The 12,003-nt window shown below is 42.7% G+C and overlaps 1 protein-coding gene across 3 annotated transcripts in view; it reads left to right on the top strand.

Moving 5' to 3' along the window:
* The window catches only part of gabbr2 (gamma-aminobutyric acid (GABA) B receptor, 2), a 198,685-nt gene that overhangs the window by 138,856 nt on the left and 47,826 nt on the right, over window positions 1–12,003 (top strand). For all 3 annotated transcript variants that reach the window (XM_086193819.1, XM_086193820.1, XM_086193821.1), the window contains 4 exons: window positions 270–420; window positions 675–807; window positions 2,370–2,477; window positions 6,473–6,595. In XM_086193819.1, coding sequence (XP_086049945.1) covers window positions 270–420; window positions 675–807; window positions 2,370–2,477; window positions 6,473–6,595 — 515 coding nt within the window. The remainder of the gene's footprint in view (window positions 1–269; window positions 421–674; window positions 808–2,369; window positions 2,478–6,472; window positions 6,596–12,003) is intronic.

Here is a 12,003-nt window from a genome sequence, read left to right as displayed (position 1 = left end):
GCACTCAAGTAGGGACAAGTGGGAAGCAGGAAAAGGGTCTCAAATTACTGGATGTCTTCTGCAATGTCACTGTTTTGTGGTTGAAAAGAAAAATATTTGAAGATTTCAAGTTGTCAAAATGAAGTAAGTAACCTTTGCTGCAGAAAGCCAAAGTGACCAGTGAATTGCAAATACACAAATACACAGTTTGCTTAGATTAGATACGTATTTTATATTGATTTTGTCCTTTGATATTCCTATTGAAATTTTACACCCCGACTTCCCTTCAGGTGTGGAACCACCCAAGGATCGTACATTTGTGCGTCTGCAGCGGCGCCACATCAACGTTCCGCTTTACAGTATCCTGTCAACAATCACCATACTGGGCATGCTCATGGCCGGGGCCTTCCTGTTCTTCAACATTAAGAACCGCAACCACAGGTGAATCGCCAGTGTTCATTTCATGACTGCATAAGGAGGACGGAGGGAGGGGAAGGATGGAGGCTCGCTAATGAAATGAGTTTAAGGAAAGTTCCAGGGGCATTTAAGCTACAGGATTCTGTAAATGGAAGAGACGGATGAATGAAGAATGAGAAGAACCAAGGCAGAATTGTGATGAAAGAATGCTGAGAGATGAGTGTGGTAAAGTCTTATTTCTATACACTGTTGAAACAAGCGTTTTCTTTCTCCTGCAGACTCATCAAGATGTCCAGCCCCTACATGAACAACCTGATCATCCTGGGAGGCATGCTCTCCTATGCCTCCATCTTCCTGTTTGGTCTGGATGGAGGTTTTGTGTCTGACAAAGAGTTTGAGACTCTCTGCACCGTGAGTTCCCTCAACAGCCTTTAATTAGATGTATATATTACACAGCAGTCAGAGCCCGACGCTCCACTCGGAGGCTTCCACTTGAACCTTGTTTTTTTTTTCGACTGAAACAGCAATTTTCCTGCTCTTGTCTATATTCATGGAAGAGAAAGGTGGGAGTTTTGGACACAAGATTGACAAATGAGAGGAAACATGATGCCTGTATAAAAATTGTGGGGGCAAAACACACATCGGTTTTGCTGTGTAATTTCTCTAACCTCTAGATTGAGAGTTAGATGTGTGAAGTAGGAGAAGCCTCCCTAAATAGTAGAGGCCGTGTTTCTAGCAGCAGTTTTACTCATTTCTTCATCTCTTTTTCACTTCATCTACTTCCCTGTTATTGGATTTGCGTGCGGCTTTGGCTGCATTCAATCTGAAATGATCATTTCAATTTGGTGCCATGGCTCATGGCGTGTACGAGATGCCTCTTCTGAGTTATTTTGTTATAGCTGCACCGGCATATTTTGAGAGGTGTTAATTACTGCCTGTGTTAGAGTGCTATCACACTGACTAACCACGGGTCCTCAGCGTTTCAGTCAGTGCACATGTTTTGTACCCATACACCCAGGTCCTAGACTTGGATGCCCTGTATTATCTCTTTGTTTGATGACACCATCTAAGCTTCCCCAAGTCATTTTTGATTACATGAGATTTAAAACTTGACCGATATTCAGCATTTCCAATTGATCCAAATTCCTCTTTTGTCAGTCATGCTATCAAACCTGTCCCAGATTGGATAAACGGTCGTGATTGGCTCGTCTACGAGCAATGGAAGTCTGTCGGAACTGGAAGAGGGCCAGACCCATCTGTGAGAGCAAATAAATAAGTTTGCATTCGTCTGGTCCCCAGGCTGCACGTTTAATACATTGAATGTAAAATGTAAGAGGACACAGTGTGCTTTCTGTGGGCTGACCAAGCTGCCACCACCTGGCTGAAATTGCTGAAAAGCCAAAATAACAGTTCGTCACATCAGACGAGCTCAGAACACCAAGTTTTGATCCTTCCACCACCAGCCTGGTCCCTCTGACAAGAGGAAGTGTAATTGTTTTTTGTGCCCTTCTGCACTCAGCACTCTGCACTCTAACCCTCTAGTGTTTTCTAGACCTGCTGAAGGGCATCACATGAAAGAGGGCCAGGTCTAATTGTGTGGAGGAGGTGCAGGAGTTTCACACTCAGCGAGGCACACGAACACACGCTGAGCTATATTAGGATTTTTCAAATTCGGAGCTTTTAGAACACGTCAGCAGTGCCCTTTGTGCCTGATCACTAAGAGTTTTGTTTCTTATTAAGATGAATCGCTCTCAGGTGTGTGACAGCTTCCACAGTCCGGGACGTTCTCTCACAGCTCAACACATCCAGATGAGAAATGAAACTGACAGCTTCTTTTTTTTATGTATATTTAGACTAACTGTTCTATTTTAAAACAAGTTTCTTCATCAAATGCAAAAACAATGTCAGATCAGTTTTTGTTTTTTAGCCTTGATCACCACTTGAAGACCTGACACTATTATGTGTTCTGATAGGTTCGGACTTGGATCCTCATTGTTGGATACACAACAGCTTTCGGTGCCATGTTTGCTAAGACCTGGAGGGTGCACGCAATCTTCAAAAATGTGAAGATGAAGAAGAAGGTATCGAAATGTTTTATGTTAAGTTTTTGTATGTGAGAGGGATGGATTGAATTCTTTCTTCTTCTTCTTTTTTTTTAACTTTTACACACTGAAAATCGTTCTCATTCATTTGAATATGTCAGGCTATTACAGATCCCCCTTTCTGATCAAAATATATTTCAACTTTGTGCAACACCGTTGGTAGTAAATCTGTTGTATGTGATATCAAATCGATCATATAATTACAAATAGCACCAAGGAAGTATGCAGACCTGCCAGTCTAATCTAGGAAGCTTCGCATGTCTTTAGAAAGCCCAACACTGGTGTGTGGGTGCTCGTGTTCCTGCTCACGCTGGCAGCCCCTGGCACCTGCTTTTAGAATCATCTCTAGTGATAAAAAAAGACTTAGAAATACAAATGGCTTTTAAACATCTGACACAATCTGTTTCACTGGCTTCGTTATATAAAAACGATGCTGACTGTAGTAACAGTGCTTGGCCTTTTATTTGTATTTATAGATCTTGCCCCCCCACCCCACCCCCATCTCTCGCTCCCTCTCTCTCTCTCTCTCTCTCTCACACACACAAACACTCTCACACACACACTCTCTCACACACACACAGACACACACAAACACACCCTCCTGCATATTGGAGGAAGTGTGGGTGGCCTGCCAGAGTGAGAGAGCAGGAAGAGAGGGAGGAAAGAGCCATGGATCAAAGAGTTGGAGAGGTTGGAGAGATTAGGGACGAAGTGGCAGAAGGGAGAGACAGAAGGAGGAAGGCAAAATAGGGCGGGAGAGGGACGAGAGGGGGAAACGAACAAAGCACCACATATGGATACCAAAGTAGGTTGGGCACTGTGAGAAGAAAGCTGTAAAAAGATCGGAAAGCATAGACGAAGACACACACAAGATCACCACATTGTCCTCTGATATCATTTCAAGTTATAGCACATCAAACAAGTGCACACACGGCTCATGAACTGAAGTTATATCTCTACATATGAGAATAAATACAATTTATCTGATGATTTTCCTGTGCTGCCAAGATACTGCACATCAGATACTTGGTTAAAAGCCCATTGATCCCATTCCCATTGCGAGGAGACAATCAGGTTTGTCTCTGTTTTGGGTGCATCGCGTTCCACATCCTTGCACTGTAAAGGTGCTGTTAAACGGCAGCGAAGTGAAGGATTGTGGATTTGTATACAATCTTTGGGAGCTTCGGTAAAAGCAGCATGGAGGACATTGTCAGATTTTCTGTGGTCTTTTTTTCTCTCCAATTGTGGCTGAGAAAACAAAAAGTCTTAGAAGTTACCTGTGGAGAGCACAAGCTTCCATTTCTCCATGTATATCAGTGGCACCGGATCTCTGATTGTGTATATCCAAGACAGGAAACGCAGGGAGGCAGCTGCATTTGACCCAGGATGCCCATTACAGCTGTTCCCATATCAGACAAAGCCCAGGTAGAAGCGGGTGTTTTCAGGCTTTCTGGCCAGTGGGAATGGAGCTTGGCCGGCTACCTCAAGTTAACCCTGTGCTATCTTGAATGTGATGATTTAATTGGGCAGCTGGTCTCGGCTTTCCAAATTTATCAGACCAAATGGACCGAATTATGACAGTGAAAGGAGCCATTTTACAGCCTCAACATTAACAATAGAGTAGGCCATGGCATAGCTTATGATGGAGCATGTGTCCACAGTTGTTTGTAACAACTCTCACTGCCAGAAGATGGAGAGAAAAATACTGCAGTGTAGTTTTAAATCATTGTTATTGTGGAGTAAAGCAGTTTTGCCCCCGTGATCTCAGGAGTTTTACCCTCACTCCTCACAGCCAATTATCTCTGCTCAGTTCCCCTCTCTCACCCTCTTCCCCCCTCTAACCGAGACAAAACAAATCTTTCCTCAGAAGAGGTATTCACCCCTACTGCATACATCAACCCTTCCACCTCCAGATGAATCCTCAGTTGTTTCAGGGCCTGGGTCTGTGTGCAGGACACACACACATCACACTTCATCCACACTGATGGACTGCAGGTGCTTCAGGAGAGTGATAGTCTCGGTCGGTGCCCTAAAAATCACTGCTAACCGCTGTGAGTAGAGGGACCAGCGCAAGTGTTCGCCATCTTTTCTTCAGACAGTGCAGCTGGAAAAGCATCCCTCAATCCTTCCCTCCATCTTTTTTCCTGCACACTCCAAGTACACCCATTGTAAATCATGGGTGTGTTCGATAAACGTTCCACTTGGTGGGCTGCAGCCAGCACTCCTTCACTTCTTAAGTAGAGGGGGTGAGCTGTCAATCAATGGCTCAATGACCTCTTTCTTCAAACACACACACACACACACACACAGAAACACACACAGTATATTATACACTTGCAACACAACCTCTGCACATTAAGACCCCTGTGACAGCTACTTGTCAGTCTTCCTGTCGTTCTAATAATTCACTCTTTAGTGACATATTTGTGGACACACATGCAAAAAAATCACACACATTCTGAGGCAGAACTGCACACTCAGTGCTTGTAGACACACAAGCATACACAAAGAATACAAATGGATGTGAGACCATTTCCACAAATCAAATGAAATTGGAAAAATGACTAGAAATTTTCTGTTTTAATCATATTTTTATTAACGTTTAACTTTATTCCATTTATGTGGATTTGTTTTGGTAGACGCGTGTGTGTGTGTGTGTGTGCGTGCGTGCGTGTGTGCTGGTTGCATTTATGGTTTGATCAGCTACAGGGAGACTTGGGCTGGCACTATATTTCGGGGGTCGGGAGCTGAAAGTGTGGCTATTCCTGTCACAAAACACAGCCTCTGGAATTCAGTGATTGATTGGTGATGTTAATATTGGCCTCAAGTTTGGCTAAAGCCTTTAAACTCAAGTTATGGATGTTAGATAAAATCAATAACATAACATTTCAAGTAAATTAGGTCATTAACTGTATTTCTTCAAGCAGACATAGTTACCAGCGTAACATTTTATGGCTGAACAGATGGAGGTTCAGATCCTTGTTTTGTAAATTTACCTCAAATCTAATACCTCTTAAATATTTTGTCACATTTTAAATTGTTGGAATCATAAAAATAAAAAAAAAACCTGTTTCATGTTTGACCATAATGCAGTCCCTTAATCTGCCTGGATCTATAATTGTTTTTATTATTTTCATTGTCCAGCTTGGCATCAGTATTTTTTGTCATTTTCAGGCATGTTCCTTTTCTCAAAACCATCCTTGAATATCAAGCAGAATTTCTACTAGAAATGATGTTCAGCCATTCATTCAATGTGGAAAAACAAACAATAAAAAAAACCCAGCAGATCAAAAAAGACTGTCCTCATTCATCTTGTCCTGGGCCCGCCGGTGGACGGAGACCAGTGTGATGGTCTCCCACTACAGCCCAGCCGGTGTCTTGCCTGACCTTTCCTTTGATCCGCAGTTCCAAACAGTCAAACGCTATTATAAATAGAGATCACAAACTTTTCATGGCTTTCATCCCACTAAAGTTCAGGGTTTAAAAGAGAAACTTTATTGGTTGACAGAGTTGCTTCATGTTTGACTGAGCTTTTCCACATTCTTTAGCCAACGTGGAAACTAAATCCTGTTTGTGGCAAAGTTTTGATAGACCTTCAGTGATTGTTGTTCCTGTGCCAATGCAGTATTATCCTGCTAATACACTATACGTATGCTACAGATTATACAAATGTAAATATCAAATTACAAAGGCGGTCTTGGTCCGTGGGACTCACAGCTTGGCTGGTTTCTATCCTAGTAGGTGGTTAATTGCTGCTAAATGCATCCTAATCAGTCCCCGATTAGATAGAATGGAAACCAGCAGGGCTCTGGTTCCTGAGATGAGAACAGACTCCCATGTTCTCCATAATTACAGTGGTCAGTAGGCGGTGTTGTTTGAAATGGCTCCACAGACACGTACTCACATCATAAATGGCATTAGCAGGTGTGTTCCATCGGGCTAAACCAAACGCCTCATCTTCATCTCTCCTGCAGATCATAAAGGACCAGAAGTTGTTGATCATCGTCGGTGGGATGCTGCTAATCGACTTGTGCATCCTCATTTGCTGGCAGATTGTGGACCCACTTAAGAGGACGGTGGAAGAGTACAGCTTGGAGGTTAGTGTGCATTCTTCTACATTTCAGCGAAAGGTGCACTTGATTGTGATGCTGTTTTTGTTGATGCAACAGGATTCACATGAGGTGGCAGCTTGGAGATTCTCTGTCCCATAGATTCTAGCTAACATGTCTGTGTATTTGGAGTTTGGGCGAACAAAATGTCTCCCTCGGGCTGCAGTACGAGCATCTTTGTTGTGCTTGTTATTTTTGGGTCAGGATTTGAGCCATCGCTGCCTCCTGTGCTGATCCCATGGCCGCGCATTTGCCAGCTTGGATGTGAGACTTTGGCAAGCTTGTTTGGCAAAGAGACATTTGGCCATTTTCTCCTTGCAGGCAAAGTGCGGAGTAGAAATGAACTGTGCTATGCTGTGATTGGTTTTGAGCAGAGTCAGATTTTCCTGGATTGGCTCATCGGTTGTTGAGTGAAGAATCCAGTTGGCTAAAAGATGAGCATAGCGTTGTCAGCTGATGCTGGAGTGTGAGGTGGGTTTTTATAGTGAGACATGACGTGTTAGCGCATTAACATCAATTATATTGGGGTGCTCTTATCCTTCCAACATCATCCATGTTTTCAAGGTATTAGGTTTTATGGGTTTCCCTTTTTTTCTTTTGAACAGGTGACAACCCCTGAAGCAGTGTTTCAAGTATTTATGCATAACATGAAATATGCAATTATACATTTTGCAGTAATTGCAGCCGTTCATAAAGAAAATTCTTAGTAATCACATATGCATTTATGTAAATATCAACTGCATCTGGACTTTGTGGGTGTAGCTCGATTCACAAATAACAGCTGTCATCACAAGTAGATCCCTGTGTTACTAAATATCAATCGGCACACAGAAACACATGACGTTATTTTTACCTCCACTCGGGATGTCATGTGATCACTGATGTGTGTCTGTTTCTTAGCAATATATCTCAGAAACTACTGGATGGATTTTGATGAAATTTGACAGAAAGATGGATAATACAAGGAACATGTGATTAATTTTTTTTGGAAGCATTTGGATCAAATAATTGATTATGAATCCTGATGACTGTTTTAGGCCGTTGGTAGGAGAGTAGCTATTAGGTGTATTGTGGTAATAGCAGTAGGCTCGTTCACTTGGACATGAATTACATCATGACAGTTGGTGAATGTCACTTCAGCTTATGACCTGGATCTGGATCACACTGGTTTCGCTCCCTGAGGTTTTTCGTTGATGGAATATCTTTATGCAGAAAATTCAATAATTTACAGTATTTTTTTGTTGTTGTTGTTTATTGTGAAGAAAAGAGCCCATACTGGCCAGGAACACGACCCACAGGGTCGTTCAAGTAGCATAACGTGACCCATGTAGCAGCCACATAGGTAAGATTGAAACACTCAGCCTGTTTTCAATTCCAGTGAAAATATGAGGTACGGCTGTTACTACTTCAGAACTAGAAACTAGTTCTTTTTGACCTTCAACGCTAGCGCTTCCTTCAACTGGTATTTTTTTGTTTGTTTGTTTGTTTTGTTTTTGAAAATATCAGATGTAGATGGTTCCTTGTTCTGGTGGAGTGATGCAACACCATTAAGTCCACGTTCTAGTTAAAGAAAAAGGAAAAATCCACATTAGGCTATCTCCTGCAGTGTGATGGTAAAACAGAGCCGGACTTGGAAACAAAAGACGCAATTACCTGCCAGTGATGCTATACCTGTTATGTCCTTATTTACTACATTACAAGGCTACATTAATAAGACAGATGTTTGTTGGTACATAAGTGGCATTTAAAAGAATCTTCTCTCTGTTCAAATGTTATTTCTTTTATACGTGATAATGTGAAACAGGAGGGACTCTGTTTACTTTACTGCTGCTGTAAACAGCTAACAAGCAAGGGCAATTACTCTACTGCTGCTGAGATTGAATCAGCTGTCTGTGGACCACGGATGCTGCTGCTTAGTGGAGTTTCTCCCTAATGAGTTGCCTTTCAAGTCCCCTGGACCCTCTGTATGTATGCCGTGAGACTGTTAACTGCCTCAGAGGAGCCCAGAGTCCTCAGGAACTGACAGCAGCGGATGGATCCTCATTGACACTTCGACTAAATAAGGGGTTATCCGAAGGTCACTGCAGTGAAAAAGGGTCTGCTGGTGGACTTTTCTGGAGACGGCGTCGGATCCTGAATGGGTTCATGTGCTTGTTTGTTACCCGTGTCCTGCGGGGGAAGGAAGGCTACATCAGTTTAGACTTTTGCATGTCTTCGGTTGCATAAAAAAAATGATGTGTAGTGATAAATAGCCTTTATCTAAAGCTTCTGGGAATGTCCTTGATGGAAATATTCCAGTGGGAGATCTCTGAGGGAAAACTAGTGTATACGTGCATAATATCTTGCCAGACTTATTTACATTCTCGTGCTCCTTTTAGCATACTCTGAAGGTATACTCAGCACATTTGTACAACTGTAGACAAAGCCTTATTTCCTTTGTGATGATAGCCACTTATATATTTAAGCCTGCCTTCAGGGTGTAGCAAAAGCCTGCTTAACATATTCATTTGTGAATGTTGTCAATGTGTACAGTCAGGTCCTCATGGAGTATTCTCAGACTCTAAGCCCCCGGCCAGTGTTGTGAATATATTAACCACTCAGTGTAGGAGACTGCATCAGCCCCCTGGGGTTTGGGAACTACATGCCTAGGCTGAGGCTCCACATGCCTGCCCAGCCTGCCAGATTTCCAGCACCAGCCACAGTGGAGCCTCCTGGGGCTCAGCTGGGATAGAGGCAGCCTGGAGCTCCTCTGCGTCCTGGGCAGCTTGGTCCTGTCAGGTGGGAACAGAAACCAGAAGGCAACCTAAATACCCAGAAAGGGTGTCCGAGGGAGACGGATGAAGGTAGCAGAAGTATGATAACACAGTGAAAACAAAGACTGTGTTTGTGGTAAATAAACAATTAAGGCATTTTGGATGGAAAGAACCCTAAACCAAAGAAGGTGCTATTATATTCTTGCTATTACTGTATATTCTAAAACAGATAGGTACTTATTGCATTTATATTTTCCAGACTCTGTTTGGAGTTCCACATGCAGGCAATCAGTGTTGACCCAGAACTCTTTTACTGTTTTCAGCCGGTTCTCAAACTCTCCTGCATCAAAATTTAAGTGAATGAGTCACATAGCAGACAGAGAGTGAAACAAAAAAGAACAGGGATGAAAACCGATCCGCTGTAATCAGAAAACATGCCACTACGACTGCTTAGGAGGCAAAAAATGTCTACAGTTGGAAATCATTGGAGCAGCCTATAATGCAGAATCTTTTGTTCCAGAGCATCTTTGGTACCAGCAGAAGTACTTTTTAATACCTCAGAGATTTTCTATCATGCTGTGCTACTGCTACTCTGTGACTTTCTCCTCCGCTGCTTTTTCTACCTTGCCTTCTCTCTGTCTCTGAATCGTGCTCCCCTTGCATTTCTCTTCCCCACTGTGAAGAGCTGGGACCACCTCTGACCTCAGGCCCACTGAGCTGTAGCTACCTGCTATACACTCGGGTCTGCTGCAAGACATCAAGTTGCTACCTAATTGTTACTCTACTTGCCACCACATTTGATGATTGAACCGTCACTTGGGGGGCTTCACACAGAATCGACAAGAGCACTTGAAACGAATGGCTGTTCCTGGTTGGAGTCGAGATTTCCATAGATTGTGAAGGCATTAATGAAGGCTTAGAAATGAAAGTGAGTGTTTTAATGTCAGAGTATAATAATCCATTATGCAACCTGCTGCAGTAAAAGTGATACTTCACCTAGAAAGTGTAATTTGCCTCACAGTGACTTCCGTTGTGATTCCAGAATTGAGAAAACGCCAGCCACATATTTGTAAGTTGAAGCTCATGTAGAACGACTACTCTTTTTCACAGTCATGTCCAAACTTAAATATTCTAGTTTCTCTTTTTAGCTCAGTTAAAGTTTTTGGATCATTGATCCTACAGCTGGAGAAATAGGACTTGAATTATCCTGCTGTGTGATCAATAATCCACAAACACTTTTGCCTTGGTTGATGCATTTGAGAGTTTGTTGGCTGCTGTTCGTGATCAGTCTCCATGAGCTTCCAGTTAAAAATATTTTTCTGTCTTTTTCTGAATTTTTGAGTCCCCAACTCGTCACATAGGTGACAAAAATATCTGTCAGGTTTGGACGAGTGGTGAGTAATTGAAAGGAAAATTGCTCCTGTTGGATGATGAAATATCATTTTAAGATTTCAGGAACAATGACCACAATCCTGCAGTCCACCCAGTATTTACTCCACCGAAACATGGACAAAGGTATTTATTCATATCACCGGGGGCCCACTGCTCTGAATCTAGCAAGCAATGTGTACCGAGCCATTGTTAGCAAAACGACTGTAGGGCACCCCCCTTTACATCTTTTATTGGCATGAACAAGAAAATCACAAGGTTGACAATAGATCCCCATGGAAACCTTGTTGAAACATGACAGGTTTAATTGCCAAATAAAAGTATAGATGGAGTAAAGATCATGTAGCGAGTTCCATCTTTGAGGCTAATATGAGAGGAGACTGAGCCCCCAAGTCCTGTGTTATGGCTCCACTTCAAGCCTGCCATTTTAATTACAGTATGCAGATGATATGCCCCCACCACAGATGACTTGTGACCTTGACATCGTCCCCAACCCCTTTAAACAGAGCCTGGCCTGTGATTTGCACTTCACTATGTTCTGTACATAAAACCCACTAACACGCTGAATTGAATAAAAATGCTGGTAAGATTAAAAGCACTTTAGCCAAGATGGTAATTTCAATGTCCCTTCTTGACCGATTTTCCTTTTCTTTTTTCTTTTCACTGGTCAAACCTTTACATCCTCACAGCACAAGGAATGTTCTGCATATCAGTTTCTTTTCCCAAAGAGCTTATTGAGGGCAGGACTGACTCCGGCTGCTCCAGGAACATCCTGGGAATGCTGATAGAGACGTTTGGCTGCAGTGAGCAATTAGATCCATTTTGTGGCTCGTTAATAATTGAGCATTTGTTAATGGCGAGGATTTTTCAGCAGCAGCACAGTCTGCTGGTTGCCGTCCGATTAAGCCTCACAGTGCAGACACATGTTGCAGTGTCACTGCACACACGTGCATCGTAGGTGCTGAGCGTGTTGATTGTTGGTTTTATGTTTGCAGTTCTCTGTATCTTTATATCTGTGTGTTCATGTACATGACCTAGTAAGTGTATTTCATCATATGTTTGTGTGGATTGTATATACCCGGGTAGGTTTTTGTACCCGTTTGTGTTTACATACGCATTAACACCCTCTCTTGTAGTCCTGGCCATTGTCTTCTGCATAATGAAGGACAAACTGTCAAGAAAGGATGATTAGCATTCTGTCGGGTCCTGCGGCAGACCCCCTCTACTTGAGGCTCTCCTCTTCATTCCCCTCCC

This window comes from Aulostomus chinensis, chromosome 22, assembly GCF_037954235.1.
Source record: "Aulostomus chinensis isolate RoL2024-O1b breed Wild chromosome 22, RoL_Achi_v1.0, whole genome shotgun sequence".
Classification (NCBI taxonomy): Eukaryota; Metazoa; Chordata; class Actinopteri; order Syngnathiformes; family Aulostomidae; genus Aulostomus; species Aulostomus chinensis.
The sequence above is the reverse complement of the archived record's forward strand: the minus strand, read 5'-3'. Positions and strand labels throughout refer to the sequence as shown.